This window comes from Mustela erminea, chromosome 6 (genome assembly GCF_009829155.1).
Source record: "Mustela erminea isolate mMusErm1 chromosome 6, mMusErm1.Pri, whole genome shotgun sequence".
Classification (NCBI taxonomy): domain Eukaryota; kingdom Metazoa; phylum Chordata; class Mammalia; order Carnivora; family Mustelidae; genus Mustela; species Mustela erminea.
The window spans coordinates 545,891-571,324 of record NC_045619.1 but is presented as its reverse complement, the minus strand read 5'-3'; the positions used below and the strand labels follow the sequence as shown (position 1 = coordinate 571,324).

General features: G+C 52.3%; 1 protein-coding gene across 4 annotated transcripts in view; it reads left to right on the top strand.

Annotated features, from left to right (window-relative positions):
- The window catches only part of MOV10L1 (Mov10 like RISC complex RNA helicase 1), a 66,050-nt gene that overhangs the window by 31,295 nt on the left and 9,321 nt on the right, over positions 1-25,434 (top strand). For 3 of the 4 annotated variants that reach the window (XM_032345834.1, XM_032345832.1, XM_032345835.1), the window contains exons 13-23: positions 513-604; positions 1,260-1,361; positions 7,994-8,052; positions 8,485-8,582; positions 17,095-17,203; positions 17,658-17,836; positions 18,606-18,752; positions 19,657-19,778; positions 20,603-20,702; positions 21,510-21,674; positions 24,864-25,037. In XM_032345834.1, coding sequence (XP_032201725.1) covers positions 513-604; positions 1,260-1,361; positions 7,994-8,052; positions 8,485-8,582; positions 17,095-17,203; positions 17,658-17,836; positions 18,606-18,752; positions 19,657-19,778; positions 20,603-20,702; positions 21,510-21,674; positions 24,864-25,037 — 1,347 coding nt within the window. The remainder of the gene's footprint in view (positions 1-512; positions 605-1,259; positions 1,362-7,993; positions 8,053-8,484; positions 8,583-17,094; positions 17,204-17,657; positions 17,837-18,605; positions 18,753-19,656; positions 19,779-20,602; positions 20,703-21,509; positions 21,675-24,863; positions 25,038-25,434) is intronic. The other variant, XM_032345833.1, reaches the window with a different exon arrangement.

The following is a 25,434-nucleotide window of genomic DNA, read 5'->3' as shown; positions in this document are numbered from 1 at the left end:
CTTTGTCAGTTTGCACTCATGTGACGCAGGACTCTGTGTCCTGCGCTTACCCCCGTGCTTCCTCAGAAGTTCCCTTTCTGTCCGACCTCCGGGAGTCCTTCTGCGCAGGCCCTCGCGGTGGCTGGGGGTCCCAGGATGTCTGGTTCCCTGTTCTGCTGGAAGGGGAGTCCTCTTTGTGAAGGCACTGTGTGGCAGGCGCCCCTTGCTGCGTCATTGTCCTTCCGAGGCCGTGGCCTGTGCTGTCACTTTGTTTCCACAGAACCCAGATCTCTGGAACATGGCCAGGGAGGAGCTCAGCACGTGAGCTGGTGTGGGCACTTGCAGGGCCCGGGGCCTGTGTGGACGATGCGACAACGCCGTGATTTAATCCTCCTCATGGGTTTCACAAGGACTTAAAATACCAGATTTTAGCTCCAGTCCATGGAGTGTTTCATGACGTGTTGCTAGATGAAGATTGTCTCAACAGATCAAATATGACGTATGGGAATTAAATTGTTCTGCTTCTTTTTTAGATTCATGAAGAAGATGTAACCCTTAAACTTAACCCAGAATTCGAGCAGGCATATAACTTCGAACCTATGGATGTGGAATTCACATATAACAGGTAATGCTTTCCTGACTCTTCCTACAAACGCGTCTTCATTCTTCATGGGGAGCAGGCTTCCCCTCTGTCTGTCCCTGCACGTCTCCGCGCTGGTGTAGGAGATGCAGCGTGGTAGTGTCCGTCTTCGTGGGTCTTGCTTCACTCTGACGGGGCCTAAGATAACAGACGTGCCAACATTTGCTCTTCCTCTTCTTGGACCATATGCACACGGAGGTGTTGTCATTGATCTGTCACGGGTGTGGGGTGGGGGCCCTGCCAACCTGCCGTTCCCTCCGTTTGATCCACTATGCCCCCCACTGTTCACAGGGGTTTTGTGTTTGTCTCTCCCTTGCTTTTAAAAACAAACAGTTGTGTGTCTTTGTACACACACATACACTCCCAGAGAAATATATTTTTTGGTTTTTTTGTTTGTTTGTTTTTTGGTTTTTTTTTTTTTTAAGATTTATTTATTTATTTATTTATTTATTGGACAGAGAGATCACAAGTAGACAGAGAGGCAGGGAGAGAGAGAGAGAGAGAGAAGCAGACTCCCTGCCGAGCAGAGAGCCCGACGCGGGGCTCGATCCCAGGACCCTGAGATCATGACCTGAGCCGAAGGCAGCAGCTTAACCCACTGAGCCACCCAGGCGCCCCTATTTTTTGGTTTTGTTTTGAGCTGTCAGTCTCTGGTTTCCGGGAAGTTTCCACTCCCCTGTCCCCAAGATTCTCCACGCTGCACGTCACTGTCCAGTGTCCTCACCACGGCCCGCACCCCAGGGTGAGTCCGCCACGCTCCCTGCTCTGCAGTGGACATTCACCCCGTCTCTGCCCTGAAGGCGCTGCGGTGAGCCCCCTTTCCTCCTTGCGCACCAATGCTCACGTTCTCTGGCTGCACGCTCAGTTGTGGGGCTGTGGCTTTACCCACGGTGGCAGCAGGGACCCTGGGACCAACTACTATAACAGCCTGTTGATCCACACCGGCCCAGGAGCTGGTTTTGTTAAACTTCTAAATTCGTGCTGACTTGGTAGAGACATGATGCACCTTTTCAGGGTCCGGACGTGCATGTCTCTGATTGCATCGAAGTTGAGAATTTCCATGTTTGTTGGCCATAAAATTTCTTCTTCCGTGAAATGCTGGCTCGTGTGTTTTCCTGAATAGTCTGGGTTTTGTTATTTGTAGGACTCTTCTCTGTGTTCTTTGTGCTGGACTGCCCTTGGAGAGGCGTGCTACAGATAACTTCCATAACTTCTCTAGTTCTGTTGCTTGTTGGTTTGCTTCTGTAGAGTATCTTTTAGGAATCAGAATTTTAAGATGGATCAGGGATGTTTAGTTTTGTTTAAGAAATGTTTGGGTGTTGAGGCTGCCAGTAGGTCAAAGGTGCTGAGTGTGAGTGGGTCGTGGGTCACTGGGGAGGGGCCGTGGGGTGGCCGTGGAAGCCGAGCAGGTGGGATGGAGAGCAAGGTGAGGTCTAGGAAGGGGCCGTGTTTGCTGTTTGAAATGAGAGAGACTAGCTCTGTGGGGGCCCCTCGATGGAGGAGTAACTGGGGCGAGGGGGTGCGGGCGGGGGCGGGGTGCGTCTGGCCAGGTGGGGGAGGGGTCATTGACAGAGGGCTAATGTCCTCCCTCAAGGTGGTCGGACAAAAGAGGCGAGAACTGATTTGTGTTTGGACGTTTCTGACCATGTGTTACTCTGGAACACGCGGCAGGCAAGCCCAGTCGAGGAGGAGGAGTCGGGGGAGGGGAGCAGAGGAAGCGTGAGATGAGGGCGCGCAGGGGTGCAGGGGTGCAGGAGCGCGCCTCCGACAGGAAGGGTGCCGGCCACAGACATGGGGCTGAGCCAGAGAGAAAGCGCCCAGGGAAAGCCAGTGGGTACCGCCAGCAGTGAGGGCTGCTGGAAAGGCAGGATGATGAGGTGGCGGGATGCTGGGTTCGGGCATCTCAGAGACGCCCAGGGCCTGGGCAAGCATGTGGGCAGCCACCTACAGTGTCGGAGACATGAGAGGCCAGGGTGTGGGGCAGGGCCTGTCCATTTGACGCTCGGAGGCTTTGCCCCACGGAAGCGTTTAGCTTATTTACATTAAGTTATGCAAAACCAGGAGATTTCCCATTTTTTAAAAAATGTGTATTCCCCACTCCCTTTGAACCACTGAAAGATGGGCAGGCCCGCAGTGCAGCAGGCTGGATGGAGCTGAGGGCAGAGAGGCTGCACTCTTCGTGTTATTTGCTTACTTCGTGTAGGTATTTTCCCTTAAAAAAAAAAAACACAGGTCTAATTATCATATGATCTCTCCGATATGAGGAATTTGAGAGGCAGGGCAGGGGGCCGTGGGGGCTAGGGAAGGAAAAAATGAAACAAAATGGGATCGGGAGGGAGACAAACCATAAGAGACTCTTAATCTGACAAAACAAACAGGGTCGCTGGGGGGTGGGGGGGGTAGGGCTGGGGCAGCTGGTGACGGACACTGCGGAGGGTATGGGCTCTGGTGAGCGCTGTGAACTGTGCAAGCCCGACGGTTCAGGCTGTGCCCCGGGGGCAGATAATGCATCATATGTTAATAAAAAGAATTAATTACAAAGCAGGTCTAGTGAGACAGAATGTAGGCAGACTTGCCTTATTAAAGTATACAGTTTGAGAGTTTTGTTATACGTCGGCCTTGTGAAACCAACTCCACAGTCAAGAGAAGGAGAGTATCTCCCACCCCAGATGCCTCCTTCCACATCCCTCACCCCTACCCCCACCCCCTGGCCCAGAGCATCCCGCTGCTCCACAGGCTCACAACCCTGGTCTTGTCAGTCTTTTTAATTGTAATCGTTGTGGTAGTTGTGCGGTGGTGTGTCGCTGTGGTTCTGGTCTGCATTTCCTAATGAGCAGCCATGCTAAACGCCCTTCCGTGTGCCCGTGTCCCATGCGGGCATGTTCTCTGTTGATGGCGAGTTGAGATCGGGTGGTGTGAGGCTTCCACTTTGTCCATTGTTTGCAGAGCTGGTGCGGCCCAGCTGGTCGGTTTCCACAAAAAACCCGGAGAGGTTCTGATTGGGATTACATTGAATTTTTAGCTCCATTTCAGGAGGAACTGACCCCTTAATACTGAGTCTCCCAGCCCTTGATGGTGCCTCTGTCCACCTAGTTAGGTCTGTTTTTTATTTCTTTTAGCGGCATCTGTGTGGGTTTCGCGTATCTTGTGTGACTGGTGTGACCCCTAAAAAAGATAATGCTCTTGTAAACAGTAATCTGAACTTAATTTCCAGTTGCTTCTAGCTAGTGTTTACGAATGCCGCTTATTTTTATACCTTAATCTCGTGTCCTGAGAGCTCTCTAAATGCGCTTCGTCGTTCTAGTAGCTTTTTACAGGCTACGCAGGGTCTTCTACGTTTAAGATCTTCATGTTCGAGTGAAGTACTGCGCTGCCTCCTTTCTTTTCTGTTTGCTGGCCCTGGCTAGCTGGCGTCTCACGGAAGCGGCCTTGTTCCCGACCTGAGGGCTCACGCCCAGTGTGGGCTGTACAGAGGTGGTTTGTATTCGGGCCTCCAGGTCAAGGAGGGGGACTCCAAGTGTGCTGCCGGCAATCCGGCATGGCGCGTGTGGGATTTGGTCGTGTGTTTTTTCTCGGTCAAGGTGATCACGTGGTTTTCCTTTTTTTAGTCTATTAAGATAGTTACACTGATGGGGTTTTTTTGTTTTTGTTGTTGTTATTGTTGTTGACTGATTGGTATTCTCATGTAGAACTGATGTGGTTTTAAGTGGTGGGGTTCAAAACCAGTGACGACCAAGAAAGAATTCTTGAGACATCTTCGGCGCAAAAAGGGGGGTTTTATTAAAGCACGGAGATGGGACCCCTGGGCAGGAAGGGCTGCTGCGTTGGCATTGTGAAGAGCTGCTGCTGATATACTATGGAGCCAGGGGAGGTAGAGACACCAGAAGTTTCCAAAATGACTTTTCATCTGCTAAAGGAGATACAGGATCCTGGAGGCCAGGTTGTCAAGCTCAGGTTGGTCTCCCTCTAGCAAGGCAGCAGCGGGACGACAGCTGGGAGCTCCTGGAAGCACATTCCCCTCGGCCCGCCTCACACATTCGTCAATGGGCTGCGGGTTCTTAAGGGTTGTTGTTTTTTTGGGGTTTTTTTTTTTTGTATCTTTTTTTTTTTTTTTTTTCGGGCTGCGGGTTCTAAGGAAACTTCATTTCATCTGCATTTCTTTCTGCCTTTGTCCCCCACTTCAGAATTGGCTTTGCATCCTTGGAATAATCCCCACTTAGCCATAATGTAACTTCCTTTTATATATTATTAGATCTGATTTGCTACAATTTCATTAATTTTTGCCTCTGTGTTCCTGAGGTGTATTGGTCTGTAGTTTCTTAAAATTATCTTTTGTCTGATTTTGATATCGGGATGATACTGGCCTTACAATAAGCTAAAAAGCTTCACCTGCTCCTCCATCTTTGGGGATAATTAGCTGCATATTTGATTTATTTAGTGAATCAGTAAACATTGAGGTTATCTGTTTTACGTGCAGTGAGCTTCGGTAGTATGTATCCTCTAAGGAATTTGTGCATTTCATCCCAGTCATCTAATCTGTTTGCGTGGAATTACCATATTATTTCCTTAGTAGGAGCACTTGTTGGATCTGTGGGCAACAGGCGGTGCCACCCTCTCGCCCCGACAGCGGGGATGTGTACCTTCTCTTCCCCCCACGAGTCAGGCAAGAGGTTCATCAGCTCAGCCCTATGAAGAATCAACTTTTGACTTCATTCATACTTTCTAGTGTCTATTTTTTATTTCATTTATTTCTGCTCCAGCCTTTGTGATTTCCTCTCTTACGTTTACTTTGGGTTCCATTTGCTTCTCTTTAGATTCCGGTGGTGAAAGTTGAGGTCATTTAAGATCTTTCTTCCGTGGGGCGCCTGGGTGGCTCAGTGGGTTGAGCCTCTGCCTTCGGCTCAGGTCATGGTCTCAGGGTCCTGGGATCGAGCCCCGCATCGGGCTCTCTGCTCAGCGGGGAGCCTGCTCCCCCCTCTCTCTCTCTGCCTCTCTGCCTGCTTGTGATCTCTGTCTGTCAAGTAAATAAATTAAATTAAATTTTAAAAAAGATCCTTCTTCCTTTGTGATTTTGGTGTTTTGTGCCAGGTGCATGTTACCTGGTCCCAGGTGTTGGCTGTTAGAAATAGTGAAGCAATAAATGCGTCTCCTCCCCCACAGAGACGCGGACGCGGAGAGAGAACAGGCGTCTTTGCGGCTGGGGGTCTCCTTTCAGCAATACTTGGTACTTAGGGAAGCTTCCTTCATTCTTTTCCTCCAAGTCTTTGTCCTCCTCTGGGATTCTTGTCTAGCATTCGCTCCCACTCTTCTGTTCCGTGTGTGCCCTCGCCGTTTTCCAGCTCTGTGGTTTGTTTCGTATGTCCGGGCAAAGACCTCTGGGACTTCACCTCTCGGTATTTTGCTATTCTTTAGATTAATCGAATTAGGAAATTATTCATCGCCTTCTGTTTTAAGCTGTTAGACTCATTGCCCTTTTGGCATTTCTTGAGATTATCATCATCTCCAGCTTGTTTGTAGGATGAAGTGCTTCCACTGGATCACGTCGGATCAAACCTTTCTTGTATGTCTAGAATGAAAAACATACTGTTATTTTCATTTTGGTGAATTCCTCCTTTACTGTGCTTCTGGGGCTTGTTGAGTACTACTCCGTTTCTGTTTTCCACGCTTCTGGGAAGTAGGCAGTGATCTGCAGGCTGACACGGGCACCATGTTAGCTTGGTCCATGTCCCAGTCTTTGCTGTGCCTTTCAAAAGATTTTTTTTTAAGGTTTACTTCTTTTAGAGAGACAGAGGAGGGGGGGAGAAGGGGAGAGAATCTCAAGGAGACTTCACGCCCAGTGTGAAGCCTGATGCAGGTCTGGATCTCACCACCCTGAGACCATGACCTGAGCCAGAATCAAGTGCTTGGTACTTAACCGAATGAGCCACCCAGGTTCCCCTCGCCTTCTAAAAGATTTTGAAACCTTCCTTCCCCTCTGGAAGAGTGAGATGGCCCTGGTCAGCCAGGCACAGAGGCTGGAAAGCCTCCCACTGGAAGGGGACGAGGCGTTTAGTCCTTCCCTAGTTTCTTCCTCTTTAAGTGATCCTCTTTACGTGCTATTCTGGTTGTTACTCATCTTGGATGGACTTTGTTGTATCCCAGGCTAGTATTTGCTGAAGATTACGTTGAAGGAACAGAGTGAGGTCACCAGGAGCTTTCACACCTGGGACCCTAAAGGGATGGTCTCTGAGGGGTGGGCTTGTGCCCTCAGGTTTTCCAGCTTCACACGCCCCCACCCCACCCCCCACAATTCCATACCGTGCAGATGAGTCCGGATGGCGACCTCTCACCAAACAATCATTTGGTGTTTAAGCTCCCAAGTCTGAATTTTCCAGAAACCTGTATATGGCCCGAACTCTGAGCCAGTATGGAGCTGCGCTCCTACCTTTCCTAGTTGGAGGCCAGATGCCCCTTACCAAACAGACGTCTGTCTTCGCTCGCACTTTGGGCCTTGTCTTGCTTCATTTAAGATGAGGTTTTACACTTTTTATTCTTTTTGTTGTGTTAAGAAACGAAACAGCAGACCCACAACAGAGTGGCTTATGCTAAGCCCCGTGTCACCACACCAGAGGGAATTACCGTTCTGGGTCCCCCCGGAAACGGAATCTTCAGCCAGTCAGCCGGGACCTGCCTGGTCAGGACAGGGAGGTGTTCGGCCCAGCAGACCCCTGCCTGCCCCTGAAGGAAAGGAGCTTGTGATAACCCACCCCCTGTTTGACCCGGGATAATTTCCCTGCGCCCACTCCCTTCTAGCCGTAAAGGTCCTTCATTCTGCACAACTCCTCGGGACCCCTTTCCACCTGCTGGTTGGGTGCTGCCTGGTTGGAATCAGTTTTTGCCCAAACTTTTAAAAATTATTAATAGGCCTCAGTTTTATCTTTTAACAGTTGTGAATTTCACCAGTTTAAATCTTTACAATCAAAATTAGTTTGCTGTTGATGTAGTAGTGTTAATATTTCCCTAATGCCTCGTATTTCTTTTTTTTTTTTTTCCCCAGTTGTGCTTTTTATCTTTAAAAGAGAAATATTTCCAGAAAGGAAAGAGTCCTTGCTCTCCTGAGACAAGGATGTCTCTGTTTAAAGTTTTTCTGTAAAACTCCTACTAATGTTGCGTACAGACAGACACTGTAAAGTGAGCCCTTGGCGCTCCAGCCTCCCGCAGGGCCTGTGAGAACGGCGGGAGCTCGGACTCCAGTGTGGCCCCTTTACAATTTTTGTGTAAAGGTTACAGTAGCAGGTTGGCTCAGGTTACGTTAGGAGATTTCCATGACCAGTGCTAGACTTGAGATTTCCTAAACTGGAGGTGTATTACGTCACGTTGTTCTCTCTCTGGCAGGACCACAAGCAGACGGTGTCACTTTGCACTTGAACACGTCATCCACTTAGGTGTTAAAGGTATTCTTTTTGTGGAATAATAGTGTTACATCTTCCCAGAGTATTTTTATAAGCTTCATGTAAAATTTGGCATAAAACACGGTGTCTTCAGTCATATATTACAAGTAAAACTATGCAGTCCAAAGTTTTCTTCCTATTGGCAAGTCTCAGTATTTTCTTAATATTTCAACTGCATGAAAATAGTTTAAACCGTTGAAAATGAAGTCATTGCCTGCGCTTTTCCTCTCTTAGTATAAACTCGCTGTTGTAGCTCCAGATAGGCGGACGGCTGCCTTGCGAACTATGCACAGTTGTGATGTCCTGCTGTAGCCCAGAAGCCATGTACAGAAGCCAGAAGGGAAAGGAAAGCATAGATTTGAATTACACAGGGTGCCTCTATTCATCTTTTTTAAGTTTTTCACTAATACCTACCTTCTTACCTTGTTTGTAAAGTGCTGTTCCCAGAAGAAGTCGTTTTACAGTCTCCCCAAGTAGCCGGGAGTTGGAACCATGCACAAGACACCAAGAATGACGCACAGCCCACCATCAAGGTATCAATATGACGACATTGAAATATTTAAATAGATAACATACTGGCTCTCAGTTGTTTGGAATGTTAGAGGAGTGTAGCTCACAGGTTGCCCAGAATCACAACTCAAATAAAACTAAGATATTTGTACTGTGGATTTAGTGCGAAGGTTGATGCGCAACGACAAAGAGGACTGAGATGGCTCCCAGAGAGTCGGTGGGGACGACCTGGATCCGGGTCTGTTCATGTGAGCTTATCGTGCTACCTGAAAATTCCATGCTTTCTGTATGCACTCACGCAGATTTGTGTAATGATAGACTGCACAGAGCATGTCTGGGTGAATAGATATCCACCAGGTCGTTATTAACATTTGTGATCTTTATGACCCTTCAAAAGATAGTCACTTTTTCCTTCTCCAACCCAGTTCTGTAAATAGTAACATAGCACCTGTTAGGCGCCCGCTCTTGTCCTGGCTGTTCTGTTTATTTTCATGAGTGAAACAGAAGTGGTTTTATTTATCATTGTGTTTCCAGTAATGAGGAGAATTCTCCATGTCTGTGGGAGGTTCTAGTCTGTGGTGCTGTGCTGTTGGAATTTGCTTTTTTTTTTTTTTTTTAATTTATTTGACAGACAGAGATCACAAGCAGGCAGAGAGGCAGGCAGAGAGAGAGGAGGCAGCACACTCCCCGCGGAGCAGAGAGCCCGATGCGGGGCTCGATCCCAGGACCCTGGGATCACGACCCGAGCCGAAGGCAGAGGCTTTAACCCACTGAGTCACCCCGGGCGCCCCGGAATTTGCTTTTTCTGAGCATGTTTAAATTTATAATAAATACGAATTTCTAATTATGTCTAATATTTAGAAACTCTTTTACCATGCTTACTTCGGCAGCACATATATTAGAAACTCTCTTACCATTTTATAGCTTCTTTCCAAAAATCAAAAAAAGAGAGTTTTTGAATACCTTGCATATTCACAAAAAATTCTGTGAAGGAAACAGCAGAAAGTTTCCATTAAAATTATCTTTATTTCTTACCTCATCAAAAAGTAGAAAGAAGTCTTCACTGGAGCAGCACAGTGTCCTCTGCGGACTGTCTCCGTCACCTCACTCTCTGGCCCACTCCGTGGCCTGACTCTCAAGGAGGGTTTGTGATCCTGATGGGAGATTTGAGTTGGGGGAAATGTTGCTATTTGTATGAATAACGTTCCTGAGTAGCTGAATCTTAATATTTTTAAATGCAGAACATTACCTTCTTATGGATTAGCTAAGTTGCACATAAACTCAAGGGCATTCCGTACATCAACCAAGATGGAATTAGAGAGACTGAATTTACCTTCCTACCTTAAATAATCTAAAATCAGACAAAACATATGGCACAACAGTTGGTGACATTTGCACATCAGATATCCTAGGGCAGTGATTCCTGAGAGAGGAGGACTTGAGGTGGCCCCTGTGACTGCCCCAGCTCAGCGCCGTCAGAGTTCCCAGGCTGGGGAGCAGAAAGGCGGAGGCCTGCGGTCTGCAGAGTTGTGGATGCGCCTGACAGTGCAGGGACGAGGCGGGTGGAGAGCACGGGGCGCACGGCTGGAGGAGAGCACGGGGAAGATGGAGCTCTTGGGGTCCAAAGACTTGAGCCTGGGAAAGTACCCCCAAGAGCAGAGAAGAACCGTGAGTCCCCACAGTGCTGGGCATGGTTTGTTCCCGCAGCCAGAGAACTCAGAGCAGCGACTGGAGTCCTCAGAGGGGGTTGCTGGAGCAGTGCAGATAGCCCTGCCCTGCACCGCCCGCTGCCTCACCCGTCAGACGGGCAGAGAGTGGCCTCCACGGAATGCAGCCACATCCCACAACAAAATTCAAGGATAGTTGCAGGAATACAAAAATACACACCCATCAAGGTGTAAAATTCACAATGTCTGGTACCTAATCCAGAAATAAACTGAAAAACACAGCTTGTTTAAGAAATTTCAGTCAGTTGAAATCAACTAAAAAAATAAAAAACAAAAAACAAAAAACCACAGTGACAGCAATTAGCAGGAAAGGACATTAAAACAGTTACTATGGCTGTACTCCATAGGCTGTTAAGGGAGAGGAACACAAAAGCGTGTTCAGCAGAGATACAAACAATAAAAGACAAATTTCTCTTTTAAAGACAAAAACTTCAATGTCTAAGATGAAAAATAGACAACTAACAACAGACCAGACACTATAGTCAGAAAGACTAGTGAACTTGAATAGTTAACAGAAACTTGACAGAATGAAACAGAATAAAACGGTTTTTTTAAATGCTCTAAAATATAAAGTGTATTAAAAAGAAAAAAACTTCAGTGAGCCGTGGGACACTTTCTAGCAGGCTCACATCCGTGCAGTTGGAATCCCAGAGAGGGAAGTGTACGAAACACCAGAAAAAATAGTGAGTAGAGACTTTCCTGATGTGATGAAAACCATAAGCCCTACGTATTCAGGAGACTCTTCGACAGACCCGAAGTGTAAGAGATCTGAGGAAGACCGCACGGAGGCACAGGACAGTCACATCCCTGAAAGTCACTTATAAAGAGCAAGTCTTAGAAACAAGAAAAGTTTCATTGCTACAGAGTAGCTGACGGTGCTGGCAGGAGACACCAGCGGCCCAGAACACCGCGCCCAGCAAACACTGCAGAAATGAAGACGTGAAAACATCCTCAGATGTGCTCGGGCTGAGGGATGGGGGGAGACCGATACTTGGTGACTTGGGCCATGCGACACAAGAACCCTTCAACACATGGAAGGCAGCTATGCTCACCACTATACCACCAACGCACCTTCAGCACATGGAAATGGTGCCAGTGGGCATGAGGGTCTGCCCAGACGAAAGAGGTGGACCAGAAATTATAAATAAGTTCACACGTTAAAATAACTTTTTCTTTTAAAAAAACGTTTCTTTAAAATATAATTGACATTTTAAAAAGAAAGAAATCCCCTAAAATGTAACAACATGGGTGGACCTGGAGGACGTTATACTCAGAGAAATAAGCCAGTCCTAGAAGGACACATGCTGCATGATTTCTTTCATATGAGAGCTCTAAAAAATTCAGACTCCTAGAATCAAAAGAGTAGAATGCTAAGAGGGTAGATCTGAAGTGAAATCTCACCACAATAAAATCTCATAATTTTAAAAGGTAATTGACCTTTTGAAGCTGAAATAGTAACAGCATATCACAGAGTTTGTAGCGTGTAGATCTAAAATATGTGGCAACAGCAACAGGAGTGGGAGAAAGAGTATCATTTCCTACGCTGTGTGATCGGTTGAAGATCCATGCTCTAAACTGTAGAGCAGCCAGGAAGATCGCAATATAAAGAGCTAGACCAGCAAAGGAAATACAAGGGAACCACAAAATAATTATTTCAAAGGTAAGCAGAAAAGAGGGACACACGGACAACTGTACCATAACCTGACTTACTTCCTACCCCCTTGTACAGCGATCGATGTAGATGGGGTGCTGACGTCTCTGGCTATAATTGTGTACTTAGAACAGTTGAGACAGAGAAAGCAAGTAGCAGGACAAGAGAGTTTAGTCGCTGTCAGCAGCCACATGCATGTGTGTGGTCTGAGCACGGCAGTTAAGAAGGAGAGATGGTCAGGCTGGGTAAAAAGGAAAGACCCAACTATATGCTGCCTGTAAGAAACATTTTAAGTACAAAGACACAAATATGTCAAAAGTAAAAGATGGAAGAAAGAGGCAATCAAAACAAAGCTAGAGGGGCTGTGTCAGTGTCCGTAGGTTTCCGAGCACAGGTGATCAGGGTAAGTGTGTCACAGTAACGAAGACGATCGTCACAGTCTCAGATACATATGCACCTAGTAGCAGTCTCGAAGGAATGAAACGGAAGCTGATGAAACAGCAGAGAGAACCAGACAGACTCCCTGTGACTGTCCGCAGTGTCCACCTCCCCCAATGCCAGGCACAGTGACCGGTCACCGCTGAGGGGTGTTTGTAGAGCACACCGCCCAGAAAGAGCTGGACACGTTCACTTTGTGTAGAAGCAAACACAGAATATTCGCCACTGTAGACTTTATTTGGGGCCACAAAAGAAGTCTCAAGTTTAAAAGAAATTGAAGTCCTACAAAATACAGTCTCTAACCACTTAGAATCAAGTTAGAAATCAATTGCAGGAAGATCTCTGGAAAATCCCCAAATGTTGAGAAACTGAAAACACACTTATATGTCACCCCCAGATCACAGAAGAAATCAATAAAGAAATTTAAATGTTTCTGCCAAAACGAAAGTGATGCTGCAGCCTGCCAGAAGCCAGACGCTGCTGCTGGGGGCTCTGGAGTCCATGGCCCCGAGTGCCCGAAGTGAAGAGGGATACAGGTTTCAACTCCGTGACCTCGGCTGCTTCCATAGAGCACTAGAGAAATAAGAACAAGGAAAGGAAAGCAAATAATGAGACCCTGGCATAGAAACCGGCCCTCCAGGATGCAGAAGAACGGCGGAGGGACCCGTGAGCCAACCCAAAAAGCTGATTCTCAGAGAAGATCAATGAAATTGCTAAACTTCAAGCAAGACTGATAAGGGGAAAGCATGAAGACACCAGTTCCCAGAATCCCAAAGGAGACAGAGATGGGACTCACTAGGCCTCTGCGGATGGGACAGAAGAGAGGTGAGCAGTGCGGGGCGGTAAGGGGGCTGTGTCCGCTGCCCTGGGCCCTGGGCTGTTGGACGCCTGGTTATATCTTGTTTGTGGGTGAGATCATGTGGGTGGGTGCCCCGGTCAGGGTAGGGGGGCATCCCTTCTGTGAGACGTAAACAGAGCAGGCAGGCTCTCAGGGACTTCTTCAGCCCAGCTGCCCTGGGTGGGACCATCTCTCTTCCTGCCCTCTGTGTCCAGCTTCCCAGTGGCAGGCCTCACACTCCTCAGCCTCTGCAGTCATGTAAGCCAATCTCTTATAATAAATCTTTTTACCTATATACACACACATCCTGTTGGTCATTTTTCTAGAGAACTCATGCACGTATGTATAGGTATATATGAGAGACCAGGACAGTGGTTCGCACCAGGAATGAGAGGCTGGTTTAACGTTCCAAACTCCCAGTCCGTGATATTCATCCTGTGAACAAACCTAAACCCGCAGACACAGAAAAAGCATCTGACAGGGGCACCTGAGTGGCTAAGTGGGTTAAGCCTCTGCCTTCGGCTCAGGTCATGATCTCAGGGTCCTGGGATTGAGTCCCGCATCGGGCTCTCTGCTCAGCGGGGAGCCTGCTTCCCCCTCTCTCTCTCTGCCTGCCTCTCTGCCTACTTGTGATCTCTCTCTCTCTTCTGTCAAATAGATAAATAAAATCTTTAAAAAAAAAAAAAAAGCATCTGACAAAATCCAACATCCATTCCTGATCAAAAAGTTTAGCAAACTAGAAATGGACGGGAACTTCCTTCACCTACAAGGACCTACAGAGTGAGTGACAAAATGTACTTTTCCCGTGAAAGTCAGGGCACTTCCTGTCCTGCCACTTACGTTTAACACTGTGCGGGAGGTTGTAGACCAGCAATTTGGCAAGAAAAATAAAAGGCAGCCGTGGTGTTGATGTGTAAAATCTGATGGACTCTAAAAAGAAGCCTTTGGAACTAATAGGTGAGAAGCTTACAGGGCATAAGGTTGGTGCACAGAAGTAATTTGTGTGTTTACTGGCATAAGGACTCAGAATCAAATTTATAACACCATACAAGGTAGCGTCCAAATGTTCCCAACATTAGGGACAAATCTGACAAAAGATGTACAAGACTACACTAGAGACCTCACAACACTGATGAGAGAAGCTGTTGGTGTGTCAGAAGACCCAGAGCAGCCTCTCAACTCTGCTGGTCCGGTCAAATCGTAGCAGATGTTTTTGTAGTGTGTTTTTGTAAGTGGAAATGCAAAAGGCCTAGACTTCTCAGAACAACTCTGAAGAACAACAATAAACTCAGAACCCACAGTACCCGATCTTGAAACATTTCACAAAGTACAATAATTAAGACGGTGCGGCACTGTTGTCGAGATAAGCCTGTTCCAGTGGGATGAAATGTAAGCCTAGAAACGGACCCACGTGGATTTGGATGACTGCCTTTCTGCAGAGGCGCAGGGCAAGCAGAGTAGGGAAAGGAGAATCTAGCGAAAGGCACCAGGGCAGTGAGGTGTCTGTACGCGAGGGTATGTGCCCGGCTCTGTACCTCACTGCCTTCACAAAGGTAATTCAAAGTGGATCGTTGCCTAAACTACAAACAAAACGGATCATAGCCTAAAACCTAAAACTTCTAGAAAACAACATTTAAGAATCTTTCATTTTTGAGAGTGCAAGCAGGGTGGGGAGCCATAGAGAGGAACTTAAGCAGGCTCCAGGCCCAACACAGAGCCCAGTGCGGGACTCACCCACAACCCTGAGATCATGACCTGAGCGGAGACCAAGAGGAGGATGCTTAACCAACTGAGCCACTCAGGCAGCCCAAGAGGAAAATCTTAATATCTTTAGGTAAGGCATAGAGTTTTTAGATGTGATGCCAAAAATGTGATTCATAAAAAATTGGTAAATTTGGACTCCAGTAAAGTGAAGCATTCTGCTGTTCAAAAGACACGGTTAAGACAAAAGCCAGCTTATCGCTAGACCATGAGACTCTTAAAACTGAACCAGAGACATGAACAGACACTTCACCAGAGAATATATAGGCCTCCCTTGGCTTACAGCGGGGTCACATGCAGTTAAACCTGGCACCAGTTGAAAATAGCATCAGTTGGAAATGGACGTAACACACCTAACCTACCAGACACCGCAGCTTAGCCCAGCTGCCCTCAAATATGGTCAGAACACTGGGGCAAAATCAGCTAATACAAAGCCTCTTTATAACCAAACGTCGAATACCTCGTGTAATGGACCGCGCACCGTACTCGAGGGGAAAGACGGCGGGGCTGTCAGGGTCTCGGCTGTCCATCTCGTGATCGCGGGCTGACTGGGAACTGTGGCCGCGGCCCAGCATCACGAGGGATCGTACCACAGATTGCTAGCACGGAAAAGATCCAGATTCAAAATGCCAAGTACAGTTTCTGCAGAACGCGGACCGCTTTTGCACCCCTGTAAGACAAACTGTCGTCAGGCCGTGTATACAGATGGTGAGTAAATCCATGGGAAGATGTTCGGCATTCGTCATTAGGGAACAGCCACGGTGAGCCACCACTACATGTGGATGAGAGTGACCAACTGGACGAAGGGTCGTGAGCATGTGCGGTCACTGGAGCCTTGCACAAGCTGCGTTTGAAAGATTTTCTCCAGAAATCTCCGGCCACTTCCCTTCTGGCACTGGCCCCAGAGACAGAAGACCCATGTCCACGTAAGGGCTAGTGCGCAGACGTTCACAACAGCACGCTCAGTAGGGGCCAGCACGGACACAGCCCCGGGGCCATCCACGTGCAAGTGGAGAGAGGAACGGCACTGTTGCTTGGGTGCAACGGTTCTCCACAGTGACAGCAGCCGGCTGTCGTGCACGGGACAGTGTCCGTGGGCTTCCCAGCGGCTACGGAAGTCCACGGTGGAAGTGCACCATCTGGACTTCACGTGCGGCGCGTTCTGGGAAAGGTAACCGTGCCCTGGACAGCGGGGGCGTTCTGAAGCCGCATCTTGTCGACTCAGCAGGGCTGTTTAGCCTGTCGCGTGTGTCCCTGGGTCATCTTGTCGAGTTGTGTGCTTTAGATGGTGCATGTTAACGTGTGTCCATGACACTCTGAACACTCAGCGTCGGGGAAGGGAAACAGCTGTGGCCTTCTGGACTAAAACTCGGCATGCATACCGTTTTTAACGAGGAACTTCGTGAAATTTCACTTCTAGAATTTATCCTGTAGAAGTCATTGTGTTAGGTGGGCTGCTGTGCGACAGTTGAATAACACCAACTAGATCCTCAGAACACAGTGAGCCTGTGACCACTCACAGATGAGTGCGCGGAGCTGTCGGCCACAGCATGGTCTGCGGCACGGGAGGCCCGAAACCACTTCCCTCGGTCCGGGCCAGAGCGGGTGTGTTGAAACACCCACAGGACCAGTTCTTGGGCAGGATGCGGAATGCGGCTGACCGGGACCTGCCGGCCCTTGGCGGCACCCAAAAGGCACGCAACGGTCCCCTCGGAGCCAAAGCTCTCCGGAGCCATTCCTGGCAGGGCTCGTTCCCGCTGCGGAGGAAGGGCTTCTGCCCAGGGATCCTGGGGGGCAGGGGACAAGGATTTGCCTTCAGCCACGTGGGTTTCCCCTCGTAGGTGAGCACTGGGAAGGATGCAGGAAGAGAAAAGATGCCGTATCAGATAAGCGTCACCCTTTGATCTGGCGTCGTTACCAGGATTTACTGGGTTCATGTTAACTTTTGTAAGGGAATTCAAAAAAGAAATCTTTTTTGCTGCGTTTTGAAACCTATGAGCCATGCAATTGTTAAATAAAACACGGAGAACGTGGGCAGGTGTTTATGTTACTCTCTAAACCGGTGTAGATACAAAGCCTTTTTTTTTTTCAAGGCTGTTTTTCTACATGATTGTCTCTAGACTAGGAAAGCCACGAAGGACCACACCAAGCCTGCAGCCAAGGAGAGGCGGCCTGATTCCCAGGCCTCACCGGGCCCGGCGGCCTTTGCGGAAAAGTCAGCTCATCGGGGTGCGTATGGTGAGGGCTGCCAGGGCAGCCTCGGGAACCCTGGCCTGGAAGATAAGCCCCTCGAGACACTCCCTCCGGCCCAGAGGGGACCAGTTGGGACCTGGGTGGGGGCTGCAGCCAGAGAGATGGACACTCCTGTCCTGACCGGATGCCGAGTGGTGACGTGAGGGTACGGCTCAGTACTTGAACGTGACTACGGGCTCTTTCTGCAGGCCTCCCCCAGCCCGCGTCTCAGACCCCGGGGCTAGGCGATGCTGCACACGTCCTGAGGGGCCGCATCTCGGCTCTCAGGAGATGAAGTTGGCTTTCCCGACTCTGCCCAGTGAAGTACAGCTCAGTAGCGGGCACCCGACCGGCTACATCGTGGCCGTCGTGATGGCCCCTGCTGACCTGTGCTCCTGTCGTGCCAAGGTGTTTGACCTCTGCCTGACACTGGTTCTCACTTTGGATACAGTAAACGAAGCGCAGGTCCCCAGGGCGAGAGAAAAGGAATTTTTCAATCCCGTGCTCAACGAAAACCAGAAGTTAGCTGTTAGAAGAATCCTGAGTGGGGACTGTCGCCCGCTCCCGTATATTCTTTTTGGACCTCCTGGAACCGGGAAGACAGTGACAATTATAGAGGCTGTCTTACAGGTAACCCCAGGGAGCGGCCTCGGCCGAGTGCCACGCGTGTGTCGGCGGGAAGTAAGGGTTAGCTTGAAAAAATCCCAGTTATTTCACGGGTGGCCACGTTTGTTTCACAGTGTTTAAGGGAATATGTAGGATTTTCAAAGCTTATCCCATAGGGTTAGAAAGGACTCTGTCTTCGCCGAGTGGCTGACCGTTCTGGAGCGCTTGACTGCTCGGGGGAGCGCGCAACTCTTGATCTCAGGGTTTGGGTCTGAGCCCCATGTTGGGTGTAGAGAGAACTGAAAAATAATCCTTAGAAGGAAAAAAAGGAATGGCTGACCATTCCGTCACATGAAATTTTGTTGCAGAAAAGTTCTCTTAACAGTAGCTAAGCCAGTGTTGTGCAGAAGTGTCCGTGTCTCTGCGTTTAAGACGGAGCTTGTGGAGGCGTTTGTGTCATTCAGGATTCAGACCAGTAGCCGAGTGCTGAGTGTACCGCAGGCACGATGTGCGAGCCACGCACCGAACCGATCTGACGCCGTCTCTGCCTCGGTGCGGGGTGGGGGGGTGGTTAGGTTAGGGTCCTGAGGGCCTGGAGGGGGGTAGGTTAGGGTCCTGGAGAACAGAGAAGTCTCACCTCCTCTCGTGTCTTGCTGGCACACGCACGTGAGGGGGCAGGACCATCCCTGCGTGTGTCCGCGGCTGGGCCTCAGGCACAGAAGGGGCTGGAGTGAGCATGGGCCCTGGACAGGTGGACATTTATGCCCCTGTGTGTCTTGTGTCCTGGTCGAAGGTGTACTACGCTTTGCCGGACAGCCGGATACTGGTGTGTGCGCCCTCCAACAGTGCGGCCGACCTCGTGTGTCTGCGGCTGCACGACAGCCAGGTGCTGCGGCCTGGCGCCATGGTCCGCGTCAACGCCACCTGCAGGTTCGAGGAGGTGAGCGCCGCAGCCGGCCGGGGTGAGCGGGTGCCGGCCGGGGTGGGCGGGTGCCGGCCGGGGTGGGCGGGTGCCGGCCGGGGTGGACGGGTCCCGCCCGCCCGCGCCTGACGGTAGCGGCTTTCTCCGTTCTCTGGGAGTCGGGCATTCCCCATGGGTGTTTGGTTAGAGCAGGCGGAGGGGATGCGGGAGAGTCTCCGGCGGATCCTCCACCCAGTGCTGAGCCCAGCTCCGGGCTCCATCTCACGGCCCTGAGATCACGACCTGAGCCACCCAGGAGCCCTGGGCGTTCTCCGCTTTATTGAATGCGGGTGTTTTTCTCTTATTTGATACCCAAATGTATTGTTCCTTTTGGGCTCTGTTTTATTGATTTATCTATAAATATTCCTTTAGGAAAATTAGAAGCTCTTGGTTTGCTTAATAAAAGAAACAGAATCTAGGAAATGTATACAGTTGTTTTGGGGGAAAGATCTGCAGGATTTTGTGCTCTCTTTGGGGCTGAGGAGTCTGTAGAACATGGGATAAGTTGACAGGAAGTTGTAAAATATTCTGGTTTAAGAAAACAGTTGGAACTAAGAAGTGGGAACAGGGCATTCTGTTTTAGAACTCTCTTCAGCTTTGTGATGATGTCCAATTTAAAGAAACACTTGAGGGGCGCCTGGGTGGCTCAGTGGGTTAAGCCTCTGCCTTCAGCTCGGGTCATGATCTCAGGGCCCTGGGATCAATTCCCGCATCGGGCTCTCTGCTTAGTGGGGAGCCTGCTTCCTCCTCTCTCTCTGCCTGCCTCTTTGCCTACCTGTGATCTCTGTCTGCCAAATAAATACATAAAATATTTTAAAAAGAAAGAAAGAAAGAAACACTTGAAGGTAATACTTGGAAAGTGAGCTGGCCGCACCCCCCGCAGACCGTGGCCGACGCCCTCAAGCCGTACTGCAGAGACGGAGAGGACATCTGGAAGGCTTCCCGCTTCAGGGTCGTGGTCAGCACGTGCAGCAGCGCCGGGCTCTTCTACCAGATAGGTGTCAGGTGGGCATGGCTGTGGCTCGGGCCGCAGGGACCCGCAGAAGTAGCGTCGCTGTCCTCGTGGAGCTTCCGTGCAGGGCAGGATATGAGGACGGGCTGGGGGCCAGGCCGGACCCCAGAGAGTGAGGACGGAACCCCCACCCAGCAGTTGGGCAGCCAGCGGGGAGCTGGGGCTGCACGAGGCTGAGAGGGTGAAAACACGGACCCGTGTAAAATGATAGAAATAACTTTAAGCTAGTTATTAAAAATTGAAAACTCAAGTGCTCACATCCTAAGAAAGATACGTAACGTTGAGTTTCTTCATCAGGAATTGGGACATGAGGTAGAAGAATGGGAGTGTGTGATTTTCCCGTCTTTCGCAGGGAGGGACCTGTGGGTGTCGTGGTGGGGTGGTAATCCGACTCCCGGTGGGGCATCGCTCCGATGGACAAGCTCATCCTGTTCTCACATCCACCAAGTCGGGGAAACTGAGGCACAGAGGCACCACGACCTGCCCAGGATCACGTGGTTTGTGGGCAGTCGAGCTGTGTCCCAGCCAGGCCTCAAACGGGAAGAGCGTCTGCTCCGATGGGGCCCCTCACGGGCCTGCCCGCACAGTCTCCCATTATTGCGTACTCCCACCGCTCACCCTGTCTGCCTCGGAGGCCACTTAAAAACACGACTGACCCCGCATCCAGAGTCCCCGGTGCTGGCGGCCTGTAGTTCATCCAGACCAGACGGTCCCACTTTCTGGGCCAGCCTGCCAGGGGCGGGGGCAGACGTGGCCACGCAGTGTGTGTTGGCTGTTGCTTGACAGAAATGACCATTGAGAACATCTTTGGCTCTAGAGTCGGACATTTTACACACGTGTTTGTGGACGAAGCAGGACAGGCGAGTGAGCCAGAGTGCCTTATTCCACTGGGGCTGGTTTCAGACGCCGACGGCCAGGTGAGGTCTGTCTGCTGCGCGGTTCTCTGCCCAGGACAGCCCCAGAGTGGGTGACAGGCTCGGGTGCCGTGCTAAGGACCCAGAGGCTCTGAAGCTGGGCCTTGTGTTGGGTCCCGTCTCTCACACCTCGAGGACAGGGAAGGGCCGCTCTGCCTTTGGAGTCGCTTTTCAAACAGCACTAAGAGCTACTGTGCGGCTGGGTGGAGACCTGCAGGCACGGCCCTGGCTCGCCGCCCGGGGACTGACCACTCCGCCCCTCCCCTGCCCCTCGCGGCTGACCCCCGTTACCCTAGGCTGATGCTTTGGCGCTTCTCCCACTCACACCTGCTGCCTCCTCAGTGCTCACCCTGGGCATGGCCTGGGGTCCTCTTAAGCTCCCCTTAGCCTGCTCTCAGCACACGTGTGTCCTTGCGGGACCGCTCCAGCTTCTGGCCCCCAGACACCAGCCTCCTCCCATTCCAACTGTCACGTGCAGGGGCGGCACAGAGACCAAGCAGGGAGCACATCTGGTTTGGCTGCCATGTGGGCCAGGAGCTGGCAGGACGGGTGGGCAAAGGGCAGCGTCCAGGAGGAAGGGTGTGGCACGTGCTCAGATGACTGGGGCAGAGGCTGCCCGGCCAGTCTGAGTCTCTGCCGCCCTCCAGCCTGCACTCAGGGACCCTCAGTCAGCCATCAGAAGGCAGGAGGCTGGGCTGTTGCCTACCCGGGGCCCCCACACCTGTGTCCTGGGCCTCCCCTGGCTGTGGCGGTGAGCGTGTGGGACCACCGTCCCCTGCTCTAGCGTGGCTGCCCGTTCATGTGCTGCAGATTGTCCTTGCCGGAGACCCCATGCAGCTCGGACCCGTCATTAAGTCCAGACTCGCCATGGCCTACGGGCTGAGCGTCTCTATGTTGGAGAGACTGATGTCCCGGCAAGTGTACCTACGGGACGAAAACGCTTTTGGGGCGTGCGGCGCCTACAACCCCCTGCTGGTAAGCACGCGGATCCCCGTCCCTGTGGCCCCCGCAGTCCCTGCCACCGGGCTCTGCTCCCTGCCTACATTGCGCTGCGCCCGGGGGAGGGAGCGTCCCATCCGAGCCCGAGGGCAGAGGTTCTGTGGGGCCAAACACAGTAGCAGTGAAATCGGGGTTGACGGGGAAACAGGAAAGAGCCTTCTAACTTGTCATCTGAAGGACAAGGCCCCGTGCTCTCCCGTGGGCCCGGTCTGCTGGCTAATCTGCAGAGCCCTTCCTCAGCCCCACTGCGACCACTTTGAGGGATGGGCTTTGCAGTCTGCATTTTAGCCCACCACAGCCCCTGACACACTAGAGCCCTGGAACCGTGGGTCTCGGGGCTCCCTCGGTAAGATGAGCCAAGTGGCGTGGTCTCTCAGTGCCTCCGCTACGAAAACAAGGAGCGCTCCTTTGAAACTTTAGCAGTGAACAGAAACGAGAGACAGGGATCCTGGGCAGATTTTCCTAGAAATACCTTGAGACCCATGTCAGGCCGTCGGTCCTCAGGCCCTTTACCCACTGGAGAATGGAGGAGGCCAGAGGGCGTGTGGGAGCTGGGGGCACTGGGTGAGCAGGTGGTGAACTTGTGCTGGCCGAGACGGGGCAGCGGAGAGCCCCCTGCCCCTGCAGGCTACCCAGCACCCATGTCCCCAGGGCTGCTGGAGCTGGAGGAAGGGGAGGCCTCCAGCAAAGTGGGATGCGCTGTGTGCCGGCCTCCTTCAGGCGGGAGCCTCAGCCTCTGGCGCAGGCACAGGTCAAACGGGGAGGCAGGCCTGCCTCGGCCTGAGTACCCCACACCTGCTTTCTCCCCAGAGGCCCTGAAGCCACAGCGGGTATCTGAGGGCGGAGGACCTCTCTCCCCGGCACCCCATAAGCTAATGCAGGGCCTGGTTTGGGGAATGAGAAGCTAAGTTGCTAAATTGAGTTTGGGGTTTTGATTAGCATCTTGGAGATTGGACACGCTGTAGTGACTGAGTTGACACTGCTGCCATCAGCAGAAGAGTTGTGGGGCCTACCGGGTCCTCACCCCAGCAGTAGGGGAGGATGCCTTGTACTGAGGGGTGCCCTAGGCCAGCTGGAGGCAGAACGGGAATGGTTCTTGCTCCCTGTGCTGGTGGCCACACCAGCGGCTCTCTGCAAGATCCCAGCAGGGCTTCAAGTTGGCTGTGGGTCCCAGGGGCTGTGTTCTTGGCCACCGTGGCCTCATGGCCCAAGGACCAATGGCCACCTGCACCCGAGCTGAGACCAGGCTTCGTGGGTTTGTGTAAAGGCCAGGGCCACAGGACAGTGCATGCAACCTGGCCCTTCCACCCCCGAGGAAGGCCGCTCAGCTGTCTGGACCCCGGAGACCATCTGAGCAGCTCTCTCTTCTCTTCCCGGATCTCCACCTCTTCTGGGAATACACGGCCCGTCGGCCTGCCTGTGGGCTCAGAGGCCCCAGCTCCAGAGCACTTGCTTCTCAGCAAACCGTTATTCTCAGGAGCTTTGCCGTCCAGATGCGTCTCCCGGGGCAGGAGCTCTTCTGTCAGGGACAGCACGTTCCAGTCAGGTGGTGGACATTAAAATCCTGGGACGGAGGAAACATGTTTTATACCCGGCATCAGTGCAGAGCCCAGTGGGGGTTGGGGCGCCCTGGTGCCCGGCGGGGAGCCAGGCCCGGGCGCTCTGTGCATCCGTCCGCAGGCATTGCCAGTGGCACCCGACGTGGGTCAGCCTCATTGTCAGGGCCCCCACCACAGCTGCAGCCCTCACAGCAGCAGGGACCACCGGGCATCGTGCAAAGCCCCATGGATGCCAGCAGGCCCCACAGCTGCCTTCCTGCCTGTGCCCAGGAGCCTCCTCTGCATCTGTGCAGGACCAGGGCAAGCAGGGCAGCATGGCCTGAGTCCCCGAGGCCTGGGCACAGCAGCAGTGGGACTACAGCTCGGGGAACCAGGCTGGGGAGGCGGGAGGCCGTGGTGGCCCCGGAGATCGGGAAGCCACGGTGGGGGCGGTGTCAAGGAGTCTTGAGCCAAGTAAGACGAGGGGGTAGGGAGCTGTGGGGAGCGGAGTAAGGACGGCCGGTCAGACTCCAGAACCTCGGCATTTTCCAGCCTGCGGATCAGGAAGAACCTAAGGGGGAGGGCGCCTGCAGCTCCCTGGAGAACGCAGTGGACTCCCAGGGTCTGCGTCTGGGGGCATGGGACAGAGACCCCGGGACAGCCACGGCTGGATTCAGGGCAGGGTGGGCAGGAGGATCTGTCAGACTGACAGACACGGGATGCACAGAGGGCCAGCTCAGGCTGCAACACGGACATCTGTAGCCTCCAGTCAGCTGCGGAGTGAGAGGACTGCTCTCCCACGCGCGGCAGACCACGTGCCCACCACTGCAGCAACAGCTCCGGGGCTGGGCGAGCCTGTGTGTCCCCCGCACGACTGCTCCCGGCCCCCCCAGCCTCCCCACCTGGGGCCGGCCTGGCCCGGGACGATTCTTCCTGGGGCCCGATGGCCCAGCTGGGGAGGCCCAGGGCAGTCTGGACCCGGAGCAGACAGCGTTCTTTGCCCGCCCTGCCCGGGGGCCTGGCTGCAAAGTCCCCCAGTGCCCAAGCAGCTGCTAACCGCGAGGCTCCTGGGCCCGGGCAGCGCCCGACCTGCCAGCCCAGTCCCTGGCCACAGATGCTCTGACCCAAGTGTCCGCTGAGAAATGACTGGGTGAGGAGGATATGGTGTGTCTGTGCAGTGGGCTTTTACGCAGCCGTCAAAAATGGAATCGTGCCGTTCGCAGTGACGTGGACGGATCTAGAGAAAACAGCGCTAAGTGGAGTAAGTTAGAGGAAGGTGAACACCGCATGATTTCACTCGCATGGAATTTAAGAAACAAAACGATGAGCCAAACAGGCTCGTAAATACAGAGAACGCACGGATGGTCGGGGGCGGGGGGGCTCGTGACGCGCAGAGTCACGTGTTGAATCGTTACATCGCACACCTGCAGCTAATAGTTCAAAAAGTCACTGGAGGCACATGAGCTCCCTGGTGCGGTGGCGGGTGACCAGCTGGGGCGGGGGGAAGCAGGAGAGGGTGCCCTGGGGCCGCAGTCTGAGGGGGTCCTCAGCGTTTTTCTCTTGGACAGACATGCGCCCCGCGTGTGCTGACTTGGCTCTGGGCCTGCCGCCGGCCCTCTCTCGGCAGGTGACAAAGCTCGTGAAGAACTACAGGTCGCACCCGGCTCTGCTGGCGCTGCCGTCCAGGCTCTTCTACCACAAGGAGCTGGAAGTGTGCGCGGACCCCTCGGTGGTCACCTCCCTGCTGGGCTGGGAGAAGTTACCAAAGAAAGGCTTCCCCCTCATCTTCCATGGCGTCAGGGTGAGTTGTGCAGAGGGCGGCCTGGGAGGGCCTGGCTCGGCTCCAGCCGCGGAGCGAGCCCTCGAGCCCCCGGCGCTGTGCTGCACCGAGTGTGTTTGGTTCAGGCCGGGCGCTCACGGAGCATTTAGCCGTCGCCGGCAGGCCGAGGGCCGTGCGGGGGCGGCCGAGTAAGGAGGTAGGGAAGGCCTGTGGCCCTGCAGGTGACCGCGTATGGAGCGGACTCCGGAGGCTGCCGGCCAAGTGGGCGTCGGAATGTCGCCCTGAAGGAGTTTACGGGGAGGGCATTAAAGCTGCCACGTCAGTGAGGGGAGGCTGGGACGGTGAGCGGCGCCAGGGGTTCCCGGATACTAGGCGCTCCGGTGCCCAGCAAGAGCGGCCGCCACCTCATGCAGGAGTT